The sequence below is a fragment of the Schistocerca nitens genome, chromosome 3, assembly GCF_023898315.1.
Source record: "Schistocerca nitens isolate TAMUIC-IGC-003100 chromosome 3, iqSchNite1.1, whole genome shotgun sequence".
Taxonomy (NCBI): Eukaryota; Metazoa; Arthropoda; class Insecta; order Orthoptera; family Acrididae; genus Schistocerca; species Schistocerca nitens.
Genome location: NC_064616.1, coordinates 738240677 through 738264995, shown reverse-complemented (window position 1 = coordinate 738264995; position 24319 = coordinate 738240677). Strand labels below are relative to the sequence as shown.

General features: G+C 40.6%; 1 protein-coding gene across 3 annotated transcripts in view; it reads right to left on the bottom strand.

Moving 5' to 3' along the window:
* Window positions 1-24319, bottom strand: part of LOC126248714 (endothelin-converting enzyme homolog) — a 392778-nt gene that overhangs the window by 35749 nt on the left and 332710 nt on the right. For all 3 annotated transcript variants that reach the window (XM_049950013.1, XM_049950015.1, XM_049950016.1), the window contains exons 8-11: window positions 19296-19444; window positions 11670-11892; window positions 7428-7551; window positions 224-380 (exon numbers count right to left, since the gene is read on the bottom strand). In XM_049950013.1, coding sequence (XP_049805970.1) covers window positions 224-380; window positions 7428-7551; window positions 11670-11892; window positions 19296-19444 — 653 coding nt within the window. The remainder of the gene's footprint in view (window positions 1-223; window positions 381-7427; window positions 7552-11669; window positions 11893-19295; window positions 19445-24319) is intronic.

Genomic DNA, 24319 nt, shown 5'->3' with positions numbered 1-24319 from the left:
AAAGTAATATTTTTATGATGCTAGAATTTGACATTAGCAAACAACACTATATTAGCATTGCAAGAAAATAAAAGTAGCTAGGATATATCCCTTCAAACAACTAATATTCCATGAAACCCAAATCATACAGTTCTTGATGCACCCATAAACACAGTTTTAGTATCTTAGGTACTGATATAAACTATAAATGAACAAGTTAATATAATACAAATAACATTTATACCTGGTTTTATTAACTGGTTGATCAAGTTTTTCTAAATTTGATTTCAGATTATATTTATTGACCCGAATATTATTTTCAAAATATTCATCTTCTTTTATTTCTAGGTCTTTGTACTTCTGATCCAGTTCTGCTGGATTTAGTATATAATCTGGAAAACCTAGAACAACAAAGTATAATTAAACATGAGTTAAATGTGTAACATATTTTACATGTTTAATTATGGTTAAGTGTATAATGCACCTTTCAGCTGATAAAAAAAGTGTTTTGTATCACAAACTTCCAAATTTGATGCTTTGGTGTTATGTGTGACCTGAATTCATTAGGCTGCAGATCCCTATTTTTTTCAGACGTCAGCTATGTTTGAAGTTGCACTTTTACTACAGAAACAGGAGAAACAGAAAGGACACTAATTATAGAATTTTGTACACATCTTGCATTTAATCTTAAATTTTTCACTTAGAAACAAACATTTCATTTTTATTTCCTTTTGTTTAAAAACAGTGTACATAGTCATGATGCAAATCAAAAGTGTTCTCTCTTTTACTGCTTGCTCAATTCTGATAAATGAGTTACTTTTTGAACAAATAGATGTATTCACCTAACCAGGAACCTGATACTAACACTGTAGAGCAACAGGAAGAGCTTAAGGAATATAAGATATACACACCTGCAATGATTAACTGAAAGAAACAAAATACTACATTATAAAGATTAAGGAAATACTTTTGTATGACTGTATAAAGGATGTGATGAAAATTGGTGTAGAGTCAGAGAAATTTTGGGTTGTAACCTGAAGAGTGGGCGTTTTTGTTACTCCACATGAGCGTCTTTTGTAATATAAATGCCCAATACTTGACATACAAGATGAAACCACTGAGATGTCTCCTGACAAGAATTCCAGCAATCAGATACACTACTGGTATGTAAATATGTGAATGCTATAAATGCATTCCTTCAACACACTATTATACTGTGTGTATCAGCATATTGCACTGATATAAAATGTATTATGGAATCCCTATTGCAAGGGGCAGTACTTGGAGCCATATAATGCTATACCAGCAGATCTGCACTGTCATCATAGCTCATATCACTGTTAGTGAAGACTGCACCTTCTATTAGTCAAGCAGAACTTGATTCCAGTCAATCTCATTCTAGTATGGCTTTTCTCAGTACTATTACATTGGTTGGTGGCCGTAATTATGGGCACTGGGACACCAAAACATGTCCAAACATGCAGAACACTTAGTGGTGTTATGGAAATTTCTTTCTTTATGCAGATAGAAGATAATGAAGGAAATCAAATATTATATTTGTTTAAAACTCTATCAAGGATATGTGGAGCCAAGTAACCAAATGTGTGTGTTTTCATATTGCTTCTGGTAAAACAAGCCCTAAAATTTGATGTGACTGTTCTTGGCAGTGAACAGTGTGGTGATGAGACAAACCATTTCACTGTGCCCATAATGCAACCCTTGATGTGATGCAGAGGCATGCCAAATGGTCTCAATGGCTCACCTTATATGAAAATAGATATTTTTTCAGCAATTATTGCGCATATTTCTGAATAAAATTCAGTCGTCAGTTGTACAAATATTTTTATTTCTCTTATGAGTTTCAACAAATTAAATTATCATCTTCAGAAGCCAACAAAATTAGGGATATTATAAATGGCCAAGGTCTAATGCTTTACAATGTTTCTAATTTTGTAGGCTTCTGAAGATGAAAAATTAATTTACTGACACTGGTAAAGCAAAATGAAAATATCTGTACAACTGATGACAGGATTGTATTCTTAAATACCAGACACTGTTGCACATGGCATTGTATTAATAAGGAAACTGCTTAAATGAAGATGTGTTTCTGCTTGGACTGTAATTTCATGGAATACTTCTATTTGCATTACATAAAGTTTCATCCTGAAAGGAAAAAGTTTTCATTTAAGCAATATTTGATAGCTGTGGACTCAGTTATTAAGAAAACAATTTAAATAATGAAACTATCTTCCAATGTTTAACCATTAGCTAGGATAGTCTATTTTGTGATGGACATTTCTCATTTCTTTCTTACACATATTTAGGTTTTCCACATCTTTTCCCCCACAACATGTAGCTTACTAGCCAAATTTCATAGATATTCTTCTGTATTGATTGCTGTACTAGCACATCAGGAAGAAAGCATATCATTGAGAAAATGCTCAGCCATAGCCTATGGGACTGACTGCAATACAAAGTTTTACTCCATAATGGCATATTCTCTGTTTTGAAGCTACCTGTTGGATTAAAACTGTGCTCTGAGCCAAAAAATGAAACTGTAATCTTCCCTTTGTGAGCAATGCCCTTAGTGGCTTAGCTATACAGTCATAACTCACCAATCATAATCAGAGCTCCACTTCTGCATTTCATCTTTCGTACTTTCCAAACTTCATAGCAGCCTGTGAGAGATTAGGTTCTGAGTTCGAGTCACAGTCTGCCAGGTAGTTCCAAAAAACTGCATACTCCACTTTAGTGTGAAAGAATCACTCTTGGAACAATCATCTAGACTGTTGGTAAGCCATTTCTCATCTATATCATTTCCTCCCAGAGTGTTAGGTCAACATATTATGGATGAGAGCATGTCTGAAGTTTCCAAAGTAGGAGAGAGGCACATGAAACTGAGAGGACAGGTTACGAGAGGTGCATGGATATCTCAGTCAGTAAGAGCATTGCTTGCAAAGCGTAGGTTCTTAGCTAAAGTCTGGCATGTAGTTTTAACTAGTGACCTGCCTCATCCTCACAAAATTAGCATTAAGCATCTACAGCTGGAGAGCTTGTTTATAATATTTGGTGATATACATAAACCTTCCTTCATGAATCACTCTATTAGTGAAAATTGTATCAAAATCCCTACAGTGGTTCCTGAGGCTGGCCTTCATATACAAAAAGAAAAACACAGCAGATGACTTTAATTTATAATATGTATAGACTCAGGTCAAGCTTCACTGCTCCCTGTAGTTGCAGTGCCTGACACTTTATTACTTTTCTTGCCAGATATCATGTCCCCCTAGCTAAAAGTTCCCATTTTTGGCACAAGATGTCACTGCAAAAGCCAATTAAAGATGTAACAGATAACAGTACATATATTACACACTCATCATTACTATAAACAATAAATTCTATTCAAAACCTTCCTTATGGCTCAGTCTCTCTATTAGTCAAAACAGTATCAAAATCCTTATAGCAGTTCCTGAGATGAGCCATAACATACAGGCAAAAGAACATGGAGGGGACTTTCATTTAGAGTTATTATGTATAAAAGTACCAGGAAGTTTCACATCTTGTGGGAATGGCCATTAGACCTCTACTAGAAATAAATACCAGGCACGTTGCATGGATGCACCAGTCCATATTATTTTAGTGAAGCTATTGTTTCATAGATTGTCAGATACAGTTATTACCTCTCTTCTTTGGCTTTGATTTTGGAAATCTTCTGTGCATGTGTTGTTGTGCATATTGATTCCAACTTCATCCATTGCTACTGATTCAGGCTCACATTAATTGTAATCTTGGTGTTTTTCGTGTACTGCAGTTTTGGCTACAGGTTTTGGCTTTCACATGCTATGTGTTTCATCGCAGTGATCTGTCTATTTTAGTGTCAGACCACAAGTTAAGTAATGCCAAAATGTTGTTCTCCAACTGTCAGGCATGGGTATATAAACATGAGGAATACATTACAATGGTAATTTTTGTCTGGTTTTGTGTTTGTTTGAGTACTCTATGACTTTGACACCATCCATACTCACTTGAATTAGTGACTGAATTTATGCCTGTGTGCATATTTCCATTTGTTAACCCAAGCAGTTGGGGGAAACCATCCTGTATGCCAATGATATTGCACTATTCATGCACTGCCAAATCCTAAACGTTATGGTTAGGCACCTCGAGAAACATCTGGACAAAATTAATCAGTGGTGTGCTGTATGGAAGGTGAAAATCAGTTCTGACAAGAGCCAAGCAATGCTATTCACAGCCAAGATCAAGCTCTCCACATGCCAACCCACATTTCATGACTCAGACTTGACTTAGGATGACCGAGTCACATAGCTTGGATTTAGCTGTCACATGTAGATGTAGATGTAGAACAGCACAGTCATTATGTTTGTGTTACCTGCATGTTGCCCATGGTTTATATCTCTCCACATACAAGACCTCATCATCCTTCAGCTAGTTGTACTGTGGGCATGTGGTGATATATTAACTACTAACAATGTTTTCCAAGAAAGACAATGGTTTGTAGGCAAAGTAGATGCATTTATCCTCAACTGACCATTTTTCAGACTAAGATTAATGTGAAACTATACACAATACATCCCACCATCAAAACAACTGCTACAATGAGTTCTTGTTGAGGCTATTTTCATATTTTGTGTAAAACTTTAAATAATTTATGACCTTTCCAGGATTCCAACCTGCATTTTTCTTTTCCATAGTTCTATGTGCTCACCGTTGTGCCAAAGAGCTTGTGCTTGTGATTATTTATCTGCTGAGTATCTTGCTGAGCAGAAATCAGCACTAAGATTTGCCAAGAATAATTTTGCCATGCTTTGGATCATATTTCATGACTGATAGTTGACAGTCTATATATAAGATCCTGGCACATTTTTCAAAAGTTCCACTGAGCTAGGTGGTGCAGTGGTTAGCACACTGAACTGGCATTTTGGAGGATGACAGTTCAAACCCACATTTGGCCATCCTGATTTAGGTGTTCCATCATTTCTCCATATTGCTTCAGGCAAATGCCGGGTTGGTTCCTTTGAAAGGGCACGGCCGACTTCCTTCACCATCTTTCCCTAATCCAATGTGACTGATGACCTCATTTTTTGGTCCCTTCCCCCAAATCAGCCAACCAACCAGCAAAAGTTCCACAGTTCTCTAGTTTTGAACAGGTTTAATCAGGTAGCAGGGCACAGGGAAAAGAATATCCATCCTTGCCTTGCACATACTGTCACTCTAAGTGAGGGAAGCATAAAAACATCAATTTTTATAAGGTTTCCACTATCATCATTCACAAAATTCTTTTTATTGTTACTTAAAAGTTGTAAATGCGTTTTCCATCACAAAATAGCTAAATTATTAGCAGAAAAATTATGTAAAAACCTAGTAACTATGGCTAACACCTCATAGCTTCACCTTATACCTAGTCTCTGGCATCAACAGAGCATCAGCCAATAACAGAGCGTTCCTGAGCATGTGACCAAATCCTGATATTTAATTATTTCTAAGCTTTAAGTACATAAAAATAAGAGATATTTTGTGAGAATGTTGACCGTAAATATGATTTGAATCTTATAATCACTCTGAATAACAGCAGTACAAACCATATTTTTACCATAGGAAAATAGTTTATTGTACCCACTCTTTAAAAGTGACACACTATCAGACAAAGCAAAACTGACAATACTTCCAACCATCTTGTATGATTCAGAAATTTTGTCAATGGCCACCAAAAAACACTTGCAACAACTGCTAATCCTTCAAAACAAAGTGTTCTGGGTTATACTGTACACTCCTTGCTATAGGGAAGTGTGTTGTGCATGAACAACAGTGTACCTAGGAAGACATGGTGTTCTTTGGTCAGTACTTCAGCCTATTGCCTGCAGAATCACATGAAGGAATGTGCACTACAGACTGCCATAAGCAGTTTCTGCTGTTTTGTGCAGTTTTTATTGTTGTTTGATATGAGGTTGTGTTTTGTGCAGCATTTGAAATATTTCATGTTCTTCAAATGTAAGTGCTGTATAATATATTAAATCCATTTGTAATGTATTGTTAATTCTCCAGGTACAGAACTTTATGGTGAGCAAAATGCTATGTTACTTTTATAACAATTTATATTTATACTTCATCAGTCATGTAAATCTTGTACCTTGAAACAGAAGGTCTATTACCATGAAACATGTGTACTTGCAAATGAGCTGAGTTTACATAATGTTTAATAATTTTACCTGAGCTGAAAATGTAAATTTAGGTTAATTTCCAATAGCTTATATTTCAAGATGTATTTAACTTGTAACTGGTATTTGATAATACTTACTGATTTCACTTACTGATTATTGGCATGTAGCAGTGCAATAACGTAATAGATTGACTATTAAATACAATATTGATCAAATTTTTTCAATTGAAACTCTTTGAAATTTCGATCAAATATTTGTTCCTACATGACCATATTGTACGTAGTAACATGTTTTCACATTTGAAAAAACCTGAATTTTCTGAAGTAATTTTTCTAATTTCAGAAAAAGACTGCAGCACAAAAAACTGAATTTCATCACTGAAAAATGAAATAGGGAAATATAGTAAAATTCTCTCACAGGCATGGTTAGAGGGGAAAGTCTGACAAGTGTCCGAAGGTGCAACACTCTCCCTTGCTGTCAATACTCACATTAGGCTACATGTAGGGTACCATCCTCCTACCAAATCAACCAGAAGAAATCCATCTTATTTTACATGAAAACGACTTTTCTGTCCAATTGTCTCATAAATTCACTAAGCAAAGAACCTCCAAATTCACTTCATAAAAGATCAACGTTGACCCTCACATGGATTTATGCACATTTATGGAACTCTATAGAAAGATCATATCACTTCATTCTATAATCAGTCAGAAGTGAGCCAGGCAAAATAGCTTGTTGAGCTTGTGTTGTTTTATATGACCAATACGCCCAGGCATTTGAGACTGCTGCCTGAAGATGAGTAACAGGACTACTCAAAATTGCAATAGCAAAAAAGAAAACTTAAAAGAATTTCTGACAGCCATAAGTGGAAACAGCCATGTTTAACAGCCTCTTACCTTGACTGCAGTATCTCTCTAATTCCCCAAATTAGAAAATCTGCTGAAGGATGAAACTGATTAATGGACCTTGTATTCAACCATCATTTGTTCCTATGTTTTTTGTCCAAGTATTTTTCCATCTTGTGTCAATACAACATGCTTGGGAATAATTCAGACTCCATTTTAAATTCTTCAGTTCTGATAACTCAATGGGTGAGGTTGGTTTGAGCTTATGAGACAAAAGTGTTTCACATCCAATAAGATCATTGTTAGTAAGACACAATGGTGGCAAAGCCAACCATGGAGTTGATGCATTCCTTTCAGTAGTCAGAGTTAATGTTATAGAGCATTTAACTAATGGTGTATTGCATTACATATATTCATGCCTTACCTATCATGTCAGTTATTGCATCAGCTTTCCTCTCTGCTGCCCGTCGTGTCTCAGCATCCATCCATTTCAGATTTTTTAGATTGTCCTTGAATGCAGTTCTTATCTGATTGATCATGTTTTCTGCCTGGAAACAGTCAACATTACAATTAACTAACAATTAGCAGCTTTGAAATTGTTAAGGTGGTGTGATGGCCTCTGTGCTATACATAATGTGAATGAGCAGATATTTTCACAAAATGCAAATTAACAGTATTATTTAAAAATGATTAACTTGTGACAATGGTGATGTAGTTATATTGAGCCTCTTCATGATCTTCTGGTGCCATTTAACCTACCTTTTTAAATAACTTTCTTCCTTGACAGCATAAGCAATAAACCTAGCACCCATCTAACACATGATTTCCCAAGAGCCACTTTTCAGGTGATATCAATGCCTTTCCCACAATATTTATTATCTGATAAAATACACTCTGTTTTTCCACCAGGTCCATGAAAGTATTTCACTATAATGTGAACAATTCTGAGAGATACTGCCTTCACTTCTTGTCAAGTGGCAATACATCACATTGGAAGTAATATATCTCATTTCTGAGCCTTAACTTCATCTTACAAGGGAACCTCCCCATCGCACCCCCCTCAGATTTAGTTATAAGTTGGCACAGTGGATAGGCCTTGAAAAACTGAACACAGATCAATTGAGAAAACAGGAAGAAGTTGTGTGGAACTGTGAAAAAATAAGCAAAATATACTAACTGAGTAGTTCATGGGAAGATAGGTGACATCAAGGTCTCTAAGAACACAGGAGCACCGTGGTCTCGTGGTAACGTGAGCAGCTGCGGAACGAGATGTCCTTGGTTCAAATCCTCCGAGTGAAAAGTTTAAATTTTTATTTTCAGTTTATGTGATAAACTATTGTGTTTTCATCACTTTTTTGGGAGTGATTATCACATCCACAAGAAAACCTAAATCGGGCAAGGTAGAAGAATCTTTTTACCCATTCGCCAAGTGTATAAGTTAGGTGGGTCGACAACATATTCCTGTCATGTGACGCACATGCCGTTACCAGTGTCGTATAGAATATATCAGATGTGTTTTCCTGTGGAGGAATCGGTTGACCTATGACCTTGCGATCAAATGTTTTCGGTTCCCATTGGAGAGGCACGTCCTTTCGTCTACTAATCACACGGTTTTGCGATGCGGTCGCAAGACACAGACACTAAACTTATTACAGTGAACAGAGACGTCAATGAACGAACGGACAGATAATAACAATGTAAAAATAAAGAAAGTAAAATTCTCACTGGAGGGAAGACTTGAACCAAAGACCTTTCGTTCTGCAGCTGCTCACGCTACCACGAGACCATGGCACTCCTCAGCTCACATTGTCCATGATATTGCTTATGTGGCCCATGGACTACTCAGTTTGTATATTTTGCTTATTTTTTCACAGTTCCACGCAACTTCTTCCTGTTTTCTCAACTGATCTGTGTTCAGTTTATCAAGGCCTATCCACTGTGCCAACTTATAACTAAATCTGAGGGGGGTGCGATGGGGAGGTTCCCTTGTTAGAGAAATTGCCAAGGCAGACAGACCAGCAGCAAATATTCTGCTGATTGAAGCTATTTAAAAAATACTACTTCAGGAATATAGTTGCAACAACTAATTTGAAAGAGAAATTGATTGTATGATGGTGATTACTGCTTAGAACAGTCTTCAAATATCCTACATAGTGAAGTCAAGGTACTCTTGGGATGTCAATGTGTTTCTGGCTGATAGCCATTAGATATTCTCCAAATATCCTACATAGTCAAGGTACTCTTGGGATGTCAGCATGTTCCTGGCTGATAGCCACTAGATATTCCAACAGCATCATGTTGCCAAGGTTCTTGTTTTTGAGAATGAAGTGAGCTAAGCTTTTAGCAATGACTCAATATTGGTTTGACTTATTTATGAAAACTTTGCAAAATGCAAGCATATTAGGTGAAACTCCATTTTGCTATGTGATCTGGTAATGATAAGTGAGAACTGTGCCACGTTCCAAGACAAGGCAATTTTTTTTAAAAAAGATTAGAGAGTGACTATGCTGCATTTAAGACTCATATATTTAAAAAAATAGTCTGTTTTTAGTGACTATAAAGTTGCATGGCTGGCACATACATACCAAGAGGTAGGCACTCAGTTAACTGTTTATGAGAGACAATAAGTAATCCATTGCAGTTCAGCCCCATTTGACTTTGTAAAGACAAATAACCAAAAGTGGACACTTATAGTAACTTTTACTTCCTCAGACACTGACAGTCATGTGAATCACAAAACCCTTACATCAATAAGATAGCGTCCAAAAAGGCTGGATTAGGGGCATGTGGAGCCTGTAGCACTCATAAATTTTGGGGATACAATTATTTATTTTTATGAAGTTTTCTTAAGATATAATGTGTCTAGTACTACAACATGAGCTTACCAGTAACCTACTGTCAAAAGAAGAAAGGTTATGGTGCAATGGCTATCAATGATGAATCCAATACAGAACAAACAATACGCTCATGCAGGAAAAGGATGGGGAAGGAAACAAGGCTCTGTCTTTTTGAAAGGAACGGTCTCCGCATTCACCTTAATCCACTCAGGGGAAACATGGTGTTCTGTTGAAGACCATGAGATCCGTATCTCTAACCACTCTGCACATGTTTTGGGGAAGCCAGTCAGGCCAATGCACATGCAAATTCCAGCAGCCTGTCAGAGACCAGGTGATCAAATGTGTCCTTCATTTGGTTCCCTAAAGCCCAACAAAAGAGTGATACAAAATGAAATGACCTGCCGCCTGGTGCAAGTCTTTTGAGTTGATGCCACTTCGGCAACTTGCATGTTGATGGGGATGATATGATGATGGTGAAGACAATACAACACCCAGTCCTTGAGCAGAGAAAATCTCCAACCCAGCCACGAATCAAATCCGGGCCCCTTTGCATGGCGTTCCATTGCACTGACCACTCAGCTATCGAGGTGGACAGCAATACAAAACTTGGACATGGATGGTAGTAAGGATCAAGCCTGAGTCAAAGGCTGAGCAGTCTCATGTGCTGTCATCTATGCTGTGAGAACAACTGGCCCTAACTGTATCTGATGGCCCACTTGAATTTGTGCATGCAGCAGCATGGTTGTCTAACTTCAACACTAATCAACTTGGACTCAGTGCAACATATTTAATTTTTCTCTTCACAATTATTTCTCAGCACAACCTACCCTGTAACATCCTACATGGTTTTCAAACTGTTTCTGACCATCCTGTACATAAAATGTGGATCACATTACACCTGTCTGTTTTGTGTGGTTGCAGTGAAATACTTATAATTTGCATACACAAGCATGTAATACATTTCATGGCAATTTTGTCTGTTGCCTGCTGTCTTCATGGTGTTGCAGTGTTAAAACCAAGCAGTGTAGATTGACCAAGTAACTTATTTACTGGATCCCAAGAAGAAGAAGGGGAAAAACTGAGATGATGCCCTGTTGGAAAGGTAATAGATGGCTTTAGAAAAGAAGCATGAGTGACATGTACTTTTATAGCTGGAAACCTTGACATATGGAGGAACCTGAAGGAGGTGTTTATCCAACAGTGAATGTAAAATGGCCAGTGATGATGAATGGCAGTTTTAAACATGGCTAGAAGCGAATGTGCTATTTTAAAGAGATTATTTTAATTCTCACTATAATCTCTTTCATTTTTTCTTCATCTTTAGTCTTTAACATAACATTGACAATGTTTTTAGTACCCATAGTCATCATATCTCTTGTTAGTTTCCAAAGCAGCATTTGTATTAGTTGCTGTGCATGATCATTGCTAGATTTATCTTGTAAATCAAATGATACCAGTGTAACTATACAAACCAGAACTAAAAGTGTTACAAAGAGAGAATGAGATAATTGTAATGTGCCTCTGTCATTCATAAAAATGATCATAGGCATGTTTCAGTGCTTTTGTGAATTATTGCTGACCGTTAAAGTCAGAGGTCATGTACTGAAAATTAGTTTAAAAAATAGTGTAGTAATTTTGTTACAGTAGAATGCTTTGTGGTTAATGCACATAAACTAATATTAAACTACATTGCAAACTGGACCATAGACTGGTTACTTCATTATGACAAACATTTGTAAATAATAATTGTAATGAATTTCATTCATGTTGCCTGTAATCCAATGTTAATTTATTTTACATTAATAAAATTTTATATCTGCACTACTTACTGCAGGTTTACTATTCCCATGGAAAGCCTCTCTGACAAACATAGCACCAATAGCAAAACCAATGACGTTGTTTGTGTCAGTAACACAGTATCTCCAAGGCTTTTCTCCTCCTTCAGAGCCTACGAGGGCCTTTCTTAATCCTTTGTAGGCATCACGAAAAGCTTTTGAGAGATAACTGGTCATACTCCTGACTGTCTGCCACACCAAATAGTTGTTAAGGATTCTGAAACATAAACAACATATTTTGGTAAGCATACTTCTATACAAAATTTGCATAATCTTTCAGATCATAGGAGACACAGCAACCAAATTCACGCAGGTATCTAAACTAGTCTTTAATAAACTTATCCCTGAACCTAACAAATATATTCCTGTCAATTGCGTTGCGGACTGAATTCCAAGTTCAATAAGTAGTGCCGTTCTGTCTAATTCACTAGTACGGCAATGCGTATGCTATATTTTATCACCTTCATTTTATTTCATCCCATGGCTCCACATGGATGAGAAGATGGACTGCCAGCGGTAACAATTAGCCCTGTTCTTCAAGCCAAGAGATTTAGAATACACATCTTGTATTGCCAATGCATGATACAAATGATACCACTAGCACCTGTGATCTACAACAATCTAACGTTGATGCTTGTACCACAAGGAGGTGTAGTAAGCAGCTGCATTAGCAATGCTCTCTGCCTGAGACTAGGGTATAAAGGTGGTTGTACGGTACACTAACAGTAACTGGGATGGCTCCTTTACATTCTCTATACAGTGAACATGCTGCAATCACACTACATGCTGCTAGTGCCATACGCTGATGACACAGCACTACATAGGAAGAGCCAGAGTGCCATCCTGGTACTTATCTAGTTGTGTAGCAAGCAACAGTCCAACTAGCTGACTCGGCCACCACAGGGAGGCTTGCTTTTAATGCAACCAAAACGCAAGCTGTCGTCATCAAAAAGAGCTAAATACCAAGTGCACTGTAGCAAATCAACATTAGGGGCACCTCAGTACCACGGACTAACAACACTCACTATATAAGCATCACAACAGATTAGTGTCGATGTGCGGTTATTATATCAGCGATGTCAGACAAAATGCACTGTGATGAATGTGTGACCTACATGCAGTGCTTTGCTCATCATCAACCCTGCCTCCACACGCCAGGATAATCTTGTACAAGTGCATAGTACGATTGCTACTAGAGTAAATTGTAGATGTGTGGGGCAATGATGCCAACAGCCACATCTGCAGCCACATCTAAACTGGAGCACTCAGGGCTGCTCTCCTTAACCCATGGGGACACTCCGTGCACATGCTAAATCGACTGGTGGGTATGCAGCCACTAAAAGATGGGTCAGAATTTCTACAAACAGTGTCTGCACTCCACCAATGACAACATCCGCACGTTGGCCCATAGACTACACGGAATTAGATGGCCCAACCATTTTTGACAGTAAAAAGATGCAGGTTTCGGCAATGTTCACTCCAAAAAATTATGTTGTCAGTGCTCCGTTATTCGTCCGCACCAGAACAGCGCTGATGTTTCCAATAATGTCTGCACCTGCAACAGTACGTTCTGCGCCAAGATGGCGAAGTATGCAGATGAACGTGTTGCAATGAAGGGTGTAGTGCAGGGCTTCACAACATGCGTGCTCGCGGAGCAAGCTGTGAGCAGCAAGGTGCGAGCACGGAGCAGCGCGAGCACGCTACCCCCACTACCAGACCAGAGCGGAGAATGGGGAAAGTCACGTGGGGCTCACAACAGCTGCCGCCAGTCAATGTAAATCCGCGGCCACCTGCAGGGATATCACTGACGAATTATTACTGCGACAAATGAAACAAATAAAGGAGAATGTACACATGCCACATAATTTTATTAGCTTACTGTATGCCTCTACATTCGCATTAATTTGTGAACTGTTACACAATAAAAGGTGTCACTGAAGTGTGGGATTCTCGGTTATCTTGTACTTTTTGCCCTTTACAATTGCGTCTATGTTCAGAGTAATTGTTCTTGTGCATTTTAGGCGCAGCGTGCAGTTTAAATTTCGATCAGACAATGCGCTTCTCAGGTGCGTCTTGTTACATTTCATTGCAGAGAACAGTTGTGCACAATCATACGTGGAACCGAACATTGATATTATTGTAGCCCCCAGTTTGTGCAAACGAGGGAATCTATCCTGAGGGAAGTGTCTGTAGAACTCCAAAATGTTTTTCTTGTTCTGAAATTTGTCTCTGTATTCTCTGTCACACCGCAGGTAAATAATTTCTTGCTGCAGCTCAGGACGAATCTCTTCAATATTCGCTGAATATGGAGAGGAGAACAGATCAAAATCATTGTCTAGTGCTGTCAGATCTTGAAAACGCTGATCAACTAAACTATGTGAATAACGTTCACAGTCTTTGTGAACATCTTGCATGGATGATAATTTAGGAAAATGAGCTAGGTTTCCTGTTTCCAGCTGACTCACCCAAAGTGTCAATTTCATTTTAAAAGCTCGTATTCGATCTATGAAATGAGTAATTAGCAGATCTTTACCTTGTAGTAAAATGTTCAAAGCATTCAGATGGCTAGTTAAATCTGCTAAGAACGCGAGATCACATTCAAACGTGCGCGCGCATTTCCCCTCCCTCCCTACTCCGCGACCTTGCACCTGCTCGCAAGCACGTGCCTGAGCAGACGCGAGTACTCGCGCTCAAAACCGGCCAGTTGTTAAGCCCTGGTGTAGTGGATTGCAATCCAGCATAGCTCGTTTCGTCGGCGGCCTCATCTGGGCCCCCACATACAGAAATTATGTCTACATACGTGGACATCCACACAGAGTCAACAGATGCGATCGATGCAGAGGGATTTCCCGAAGGCATCACAACCCTATTTGCAACTATCAGAGGAGGGGCAGAACTATCGAGAGGTGGCAGGAGTGCTGTTCCATATAGACATCAGACAACGAAACAGTTCACGGACGGTGATGTAGTCAGCACAAAACGTTCACCAAAGGAGAAGAGCAAAGAGGCATATCACTATTTCGACAATCGGTGGCAAGGAACGCGCTGTCGCCGATTCCAGCGGTATGGACCCTGCCTGGACCACCAAGGCAGCTAAATGCGCTGTCCATCCAGTACAGATAACCAGCGCCCCACCAGTAGCAACCAGCAACCGCTTCCACGGGTTGTCAATACTGAGACTGACGAACAACTGCAGTCCGGAAAGCCGGACACCACACCCACTGCCCAAGAAGAGGAAAAGACCCGTGAGCCGCCCAGTGCTAAGTGGTCTGAGCCTAAGCTGCCACGAGCCATCATTCATCTGAAAGACGACTGCAGTAGCAGTGGACGACCACAGCGTTCACTGTGAAGTGTGTGGTACTTTGACCTGTTGAGTGTGTCTCTTTTATCTATGGAAAATTTTCGAGTATGACAAGTGAGGCTGGTTAGACACTGGACTCTCATTTGGGAAGGCGACGGTCCAATCCCGCGTCCGGCCATCCTGATTTAGGTTTTCTGTGATTTCCCTAAATCGCTACAGGCAAATGCTGGGGTGATTCCTTTGAAAGGGCACGGCCGACTTCCTTCCCCATCCTTCCCTAATCCGATGAGACCGATGAACTCGCTGTCTGGTCTCCTTCCCCAAAGAACCCAACCCAACCCAACAAGTGAGGCAGTAGCGCGGCAATTGCCATTCTGCATCCATGCCACCTCAGACAGACACATCAAAGTGGTCCTTCGGAGTTTCTCTCGTTGTACAAATCCATATTACGTCCGAGAAAAGCTGGAAGACTCTGGATGCGTGTCAAACCTCCTAGGACCCAGAAAGATTCGCCGTCATTCTGGTCGTCCTCACAGACAACATGGAAAACCGCAAAATCTTTCAAGTGATGCGGGTAGCTGTTACCATTGTCACAATGTAGACGCTGAAGAGAGGGCCTACCCAATAATCCATCTGCCAGCATGAAATGTGTGGGTAGTCGGTCATCCCAGTGGGCAATGCCCGTTCCCCGAGACGCAATCCCCACAGTGCAAGAACTGAGATGGCGACAACGTAGCGAGCTACTACGGGTGTGTGAAGTTCAAGGCCGCTGTAACTCGATAGCGTGCCTTGCAATATAGGCAGAGGGAGAGGACAACACCTGAAACAAGGAAATGGGAGGTGATGCACTATAACCAGTGGTTGCAGCACTGCTGTAAGATCCTGCTCGTCGTCGTCGTCGTCCGCGCCCGCGATAACATGCCCAGCAAACCAGCATGCTGCACTCACAAGATGACGCATTACGCCTGATGTGTACTGTAGGCATTCTTCTATAAACCACATTTCAAAAGATTTTATTCTCTCCTTGTCTAAACTATTTATCGTCCATGTGTCACATGCATACATGGCTAGACTCCATACACATACTTTAAGAAAGACTTCCTGACACTTAAATCTATACTGATGTTAACAAATTTCTCTTCTTCAAAACGCTTTCCTTGGCATCGTCAGTCTACACTTGGTAACATCTCTGCTTAGTTATTTTGCTGCCAAAATAGCAATACTTTAAGTGTTTCATTTCCTAATCTAATGCCCTCAGCATCGCCTGATTTAATTCGACTACATTCCATTAACCTCGTTTTGCCTTTGTTGATTTCATCTTATAGCCTCCTTTCAAGATCTGTCCATTCCGCTCAACTGTGCTTTCAAGCCCTTTGCTGTGTCAGACAGAATTAAAATGTCATCGGCATATCTCAAGGTTTTTATTTCTTCTCTCTGGATTTTAATTCCTACTCCAATTTTTTCTTCGGTTTCCTTTACTGTTTGTTCAATGTACAGATTGAATAACACAGGGGATAGGTTGCAACCCTGTCTCACTCCCTTCTGAACCATTGCTTCCTTTTCGTGATCCTCGACTCTTATAACTGCCCTCTGGTTTCTATACAAATTACAAATAGCCTTTCGTGCCCTGTATTTTACCCCTGCCACCTTCAGAATTTGAAAGAGAGTATTCCAGTCAATACTATCAAAAGCTTTCTCTAAGTCTACAAATGCTATAAACGTAGGTTTGCCTTTCCTTAACCTAGCATGTAAGATAAGTCGTAGGGTCATTATTGCCTAGTGTGTTCCTACATTTGCCCGGAAACCAAACTGATGTTCCCGGAGGTCGGCTTCTACCAGTTTTTCCATTCGTCTGTAAAGAATTCGTGTTATTATTTTGCAACCGTGACTTATTAAACTGATAGTTCGGTAATTTTCACATCTTTCAGCACCTGCCTTCCTTTGAAATGGATTTATTATACTCTTCTTGAAGTCTGCGGGTATTTTGCCGGTCTCATACATCTTGCCCACCTGATGAAAGAGTTTGGTCATGGTGGGCTCTCCCAAAGCTATCAGTTGTTCTAGCGGGATGTCGTCTACTCCTGGAATCTTGTTTCTACTAAGGTCTTTCAGTGCTCTGTCAAATTCTTCACGCAGTGTCATCTCTTCCATCTCATCTTCATCTACGTCCTCGTCCATTTCCATAATATTGCCCTCAAGTTCATCGCCCTTGTATAGACCTTCTATATAGTCCTTCCACCTTTCTGCTTTTCCTTCTTTGCTTAGGACTGGTTTATCATCTGAGCTCTTGATATTTATACAGGAGGTTCTCTTTTCTCCATAGGTCTCTTTCATTTTTCCGTAGGCGGCATCTATCTTACCCCAAGTGGTATATGCTTCTACAGCCTTACATTTGTCCTCTAGCCCTCCCGCTTAGGCGCTTTGCACTTCCTGTCAATCTCATTCTTGAGACGTTTGTATTTCTTTTCTCCTGCTTCATTTACTGCATTTTCATATTTTATCCTTTCATCAATTAAATTCAATATTTCTTATGTTACCCAAGGATTTCTACCAGCCCTCATCTTTTTACCTATTCGATCCTCTGCTGCCTTCACTATTTCATCTCTGAAAACTACCCATTCTTCTTCTACTGTATTCCTTTCCCCTGTTCTTGTCAGTCATTCCCTAATACTCCCTCTGAAACTCTCTACAACCTCTAGTGTTTTCAGTTTACCCAGGTCCCATCTCCTTAAATGCCTGCAGTTTCTTCAGTTTTAATCTACAGTTCAAAACGAATAAATTGTGGTCTGTGTCCATATTTGCCTCTGAGAATGTCTTACAATTTAAAACCTCGTTCCTAAATCTCTGTCTTTCCATTATGTAATCAACCTTCCGGTGTCTCCAGGTCTCTTCCACGTATACAACCTTCTTCCATGATTATTAAACCAAGTTTTAGCGATGATTAAGTTATGCTGTGTGCAAAATTCTACCAGGCGGCTTCCTCTTTCATTCCTTACCCCCAGTCCAATTCACCTACTCCTTTTCCTTCTCTTCCTTTTCCTACTATCGAATTCCAGTTCCCCATGACTATTAAATTTTCGTCTCCATTAACTATTTGAATAATTTCTCTGATCTCACCATACATTTCTTCAATCTCTTCATCATCTGCAGAGCTAGTGGCATATAAACTTGTGGTACTGTGGTAGGCGTGAGCTTCGTGTCTATCTTGGCTGCAAGATGCTGTTCGTAGCAACTTATCTGCGTTCCTATTTTTTTTATTCATTATTAAACCCACTCCTGCATTACCCCTATTTGATTTTGTATTTATAACCCTGTATTCACCTGACCAGAAGTCCTGTTCATCCAGCCACCGAACTTCCCTAATTCCCACTATATCTAACTTTAACCTATTCATTTCTCTTTCTAAATTTTCTAACCTACCTGCCCGATTAAGGGATCTGACATTCCACGCTATAATCCGTAGAACACTAGTTTTCTTTCTCCTGATAACGACGTCCTCCTGAGTAGTCCCCGCCCGGAGATCCGAATGGGGGACTATTTTACATCAGGAATATTTTACCCAAGAGGACGCCGTCATCATTAACCATACAGTAAAGCTGTATGCCCTCGGGAAAAATGACGGCTGTAGTTTCCCCTTGCTTTCAGCCGTTCGCAGTACCAGCACAGCAGGGCTGTTTTGGTTGATGCTAAAAGGCCAGTCATACAGACTGTTGCCTCTGCAACCACTAAATAGGCGCTGCCCCTCTTCAGGAGCCACACATTTGTCTGGCTTCTCAACAGATACCCTACGTTGTGGTTGGACCTACGGTACGGCTATCTGTATCGCTGAGGCACACAGGCCTCCCCACCAACGGCAAAGTCCAAGATTCATGGTTCATGGGGGTGGAGCGGGGGAGGGGGGGGGGTGTACTCGGTTTGTATCAAAATTTTCATCATCTTTGCATTATGGATGCGGCAGGTAACAAAGTAATGCATCTTACAAAAATTTAATATTTTAACATACAGGTCGAACGATGTTTTGTATATCTAATAAACAGGAATATTGGAACTTCCTTGAGGCTTTGAACTTCAGTGTATGTTGTGCTGATAGCTGTTAACTGTCACTGAAACAAGTATTATTACAATTTTTTATCTCATTCAGGGACTGTGGATTTTCGTTGATCTTTAGGTCTGGATACCCGTATATTCGAAATTAAGTAAATTGTAAAAGTAAATTACCAAAATTATTGATATATGCTATTGCTGAGGATAGTGCGAAGTTAACAAATGGCTGTTATACGTATATAAACGACAATAGTTATGGAAGCATGACTACTTACATTTTACCGTCAGTGGTGTTGGTGTAGTTCTTGATTATGTCATTTAATTTTTCTAGATATTCCGGAGCGTAAACAACGACGTTCTCTTTCTTGCTGATTTTACGCGTGATATTTTCCATTGCATTTGAGAAAAATGCATGCCAGTCAATCTGAAATCAAAATGAGAATTATGCTTTACGAAATCAGGAAACTCAGTGCTCAAACAGAAAGGTCCATTTCGCTGCCAACAAAGTAAGCGATTTCTTATTTAGCATAGTGTTCACTAACTTCTTTCATTTCGGCTCTTAAAGAAGAATAAGCTGCCATTCGTCCACAGATATTCAGATACTTGACCAGAATGAAATATTCACTCTGCAGCGAAGTGTACGTTGATATGAAACATCCGGGCAGATTAAAACTGTGTGCCGGAGCGAGAGTAGAACTCGGGACCTTTTCCTATCTCGGTAAAGAGCTCTACCTACTCAGCTACGCAAGCACACGTTCGCACAGCTTTAATTTCGGCAACACCTCGTCTCCTGCTTTCCAAACTTCACAGAAGCTATCCTGTGAAACTTGTAGGTCTTGCACTTCTGGAAGAAATGATATTGCGGAGACATGGCTTAGTCACAGCCTGGGGAATGTTTCCAGACTGAAATTTTCACTCCGCAGCGGAGTGTGCGCTGATAAGAAACTTTCTGGCATATTAAATTTGTGTGACCGACCGAGAGTCGAACTCGAGACCTTTGCCTATCGCGGACAAGGGCTCTTGTGAGAACGGGTCGTGAGTCGTGCTTGGGTAGCTCAGTCGGTAGAGGACCCGCCCGCGAAAGTCAAATGTCCCGAGTTCGAGTGTTGGTCCGGCACACAGTTTTAATATGCTAGGAAGTTTCTTTCAGACACTTCATTAGAATTGTCCCTGACAGAGCTGAAGTCGTCATAAAGGCGAAGGGAGGATACACCCTATATTGAGATCCACTAATAGGAGTCCGGGTACTTTCGATCAGATAGTGTATGCCCGTCTGTCCGTGCAGGTCACCATAGAGACATCTAGCAAGGGCAGCATTTGCGATACTGGTAGGGCTGCGATCTGTGTCATCGTCTGCAGATGCTAGGGCCGGTAGTGGACCTCACAACGTATGGAGAGAGTGAAAGTCCATGGGGATCCAAGATGGCACCCTCGCGATTTTGTCGTGATTGCCCATTCCGGTGGAGGCTTAAGGCTTAGACGGAGGCAGTGGGCTTCACAGATGGGTCGCCCCGAGGTAATCGGCAGCCGGCTGCGGTTCTTGCTGGCGTAATCCTCACGGACGCAGCTGATCCAGGCAGTGGCATGGTGGCCGCCCTTCGCAGAGACTACAAACCACGTACTGACCACGGAGATTGACCACAGTGGCGGGCGTCCACACAGCTACCCACAATAATGTGTTCTGATAACACTACACCGCTGGCTATCAAAACTGGAACACCATGAAGGCGGCAGGCAACAAACGCCAAACTGGGCTTAAGTGTACCATATGCCTCGAAATGCAAATCATTAGTATTTCACTGCAACCACATAAAGTAGGTAGTAGTAACGCCACGTAAATTCTGTATACAGGGTGATAGAGATGCCCCTATTGATTCGTTTCACGCAACCCGCACTACGTCTGTATCAGGAGCGGTATCCAGACAGACGACAGCAACGTAATCTGTATAAGTTTCGTCTCAGAGCTTTTGGCGAGTATTAGCAAACGGTATCATACTGAAAAAATACAAGTGAGGATTAGCCATGAGTTACACGGTAATTTTGGACCAAGATATACCTTACTTCTGCTATACTTATCCAAGTGTCTCCAATCTCTTTTCGTGTAATTAGCGGCGTAGTCATACAGGTTTTGGATGCCTCCATCAGTTTATTTCATTTATGGTACTTAGCCTTTCGTAAATGGTTCAGGAACTTTGCCTTATAAAGTGTATTTCACCATCAGAAACACTGAAATTAAAAGGAGACATCAAAATGGGAAGTGTACAGTTAACCATTATCCTTTATATAACCTCTGAACCGTTTACGAAAGATTAAGTATATAAACGGAATAAACGATCGGTAACTAATCGGTAGGGGCAGCTGAATCACCCTGTATAAAGAAACAATATACAGCAGGTTTCTCATTAGGAGATTGTATCTGAATGTCGTTTATTTGTGAGAATATCGTGTTATGCCTCGAGTAACAATGCGAAATATCTAACAGAGCGTGTCGGAATTCGACAGCAACACAGTTGTGTTGTTCTTCAATACTGCTGCTCGCTTTGGCCGGTATCCCACGACTGTCAGTATATGGAAATGATAGGTTCAATAGGGCCATACTCAACACCAAGCAGGATCTCAACGGCCCCGTGCGACCAGCGCCAGAGAGGACAGACATAATGTCCCCTCTTCTACACAGGTTCGTAAAGATACGCCACGGTCGTTGTTTCAGGAAATGTGCTTGCCGGAAGCAAGACAAGTATCTTGACTGTCAGTGAGACGAACTCTGGAGCGCCATGGACTTCATCAAGTCGGCCATTTTCGCGGCTTTCCTTGACAGGTAAGCAAATAAAATATTTGGTCATAAGTTACCAAGACTGGCAGGCCACCACTCGCTAGCCACTAATAGTAATGAAGATGTATATTGGGATAATCACATAGAACATACACTCGAAGAAAAGAAAAGACACACTACGAAGGAATAATCCAACTGGGACGGAAGTCGGTGGATGTGATTTACATGTACAGACAAACAAATGATTACAAACTCATAAAAATTGGATGATTTATTCGAGAAAACGAGCTTCACAAATTGAATACGCCAATAACGTATTGGTCCACTTCTGGCTCTTACAAAAGTAATTATTTGGGTTGGCATTGACTGACAGTTTTTGGATGTCCTCCTGAGGAATATCGTGCCAAATTCTGTCCAATTGGAGCGTTAGATTGTCAAAACCCGAGCTGGTTGAAGGGGCTTATACGTAATACTACAAACGTTCTCATTGGGGAGAGATCTGGGGACCTAGCTGGTCCAGATGGGGTTTGTCAGGTACGAAGACAAGCAGTAGAACTCTCCCCGTGTGCCGACAAGCATTATTTTCCTGAAATGTAAGCCCGGGGTGGCGTGCCGTGAAGGGAAACAAAACGTGGCGTACAATATCGTCGACGTGCTACGCTGTATAGATGCCGCTGATGACAACCAGAGGTGTCCTCCTATGAAAATAAATAGCACCCCTGACCATCACCCCTAGTTGTCAGGCCATATGGCGGGCAACTGTCAGGTTGAAACTTCCTGGCAGATTAAAACTGTGTGCCGGACCGAGACTCGAACTCGGGACCTTAGCCTTTCGCGGGCAAGTGCTCCAGAGTTCGAGTCTCGGTCCGGCACACATTTTTTATCTGCCAGGAAGTTTCATATCAGCGCGCACTCCGCTGCAGAGTGAAAATCTCAATCTGCAACTGTCAGGTTGGTATCCTATCACTGTCCAGGGCGGTTCCAGAGACGTCTTTGCTGGTCATCGGAGCTCATTTCGAAGCGGGACGTATCACTGAAGACAATTCTACTTTAGTCAATGAGACTCCAAGTCCTATGACCAGCGAAGACGTGTTTGGAGACGCCCCAGACAGCTGCGGGATACCAACCTGACTGTCAGCTGCCATACACGCCAACTACCGGGAGTGACGGTCTGGAGTGCCATTTCCTTTCATATCAGGACCTCTTTGGTTGTCATCCGCGGCACCCTTACACCACGGCGGCAGGTCAACGATATTCTACGCCATGTTTTGTTGCCCTCCATGGCAAGCTATCCTGATAATATACAGGACATAAAATCCCGTCTGAGGCCTGCGATCGTTTTTATGTTAATAATTGGCAACCAGTGCTGTACAATCGCAATAAAGTCATAAGACGTTCAATTGACTCTTTTATTAGAACATGTTACGCGTTTCGGGATTACACCCATCTTCAGACATCACAAACTTCAACTCCTTCCTAATCAACCAGGGTACAGCCTTGACAGCCTTGACTAGGCTGTACCCCTGGTTGGTTAGGAAGGAGTTGAAGTTTGTGATGTCTGAAGATGGGTGTAATCCCAAAACGCGTAACATGTTCTAATAAAAGAGTCAATTGAACATCTTATGACTTTATTGCGATTGTACAGTATTGGTTGCCAATTATTAAGCTATCCTGGGTTTACATTTCAGCCAGATAATGTCCGCTCTCACACGGTGAGAATTTCTACTGCTTGTCTTCGAGCGTGCCAAACCCCACCTTGGCCAGCGAGCTTATCGGATCTCTCCCCATCTGTGAACATTCCGAGTATTATGGGCAGGGCCCTCCAACCATCTCAGGATTTCGACGATCTAACACGCCAACTGGACAGAATTTGGCACGATGTCCCTCAGGAGGACATCCAATAACTCTATCAATCAATGCAAACGGAATAAGTGGTTACATAAGGACCAGAGTTCGACCAATGCATTATTGACGACCTCAATTTGTGAAGCTCCTTCTCTCGAATAATCAATTTTTTTCTGAATTTGTAATGATTTGTTTGTCTGTACCTGCACATCACAATACCGATTTCTTCCCTTTCGGATAATTCCTTCATCGTGCTGGTTTTTTTTCCCTTCTTTTGAGTGTATAAGTGGAAAATTCAGCTCAGAGCTATATGTTCCGCACAAACTTAGTTACCTAAAAGACATAGATTTCTGAAAATGAAATACTATGCACTCATTCGTTCTACATTTAGTTATGACTTAATTTTTTTTGGGAGGTGCCTCCAGTACCAACTAATAGAGTACTCAAAATGTAGAAAAGAGAAGTAAGAACGATAGCCAAATTGAAACGGAGAGAATCACGTGGGCCAGCATTTAACGTATTTGAGATATTAACGCTACCAAGAATATCTCCAAATGAACTCTTGTGCTGGACAAAATTCATATACGTTCCCGATAGCCAAGGTATCGAGAAACATCAGAATGATGACGTAAGGAAAAGGAAATACTTCCATGAGCCAGACGCATCATCATGTAATTCAAA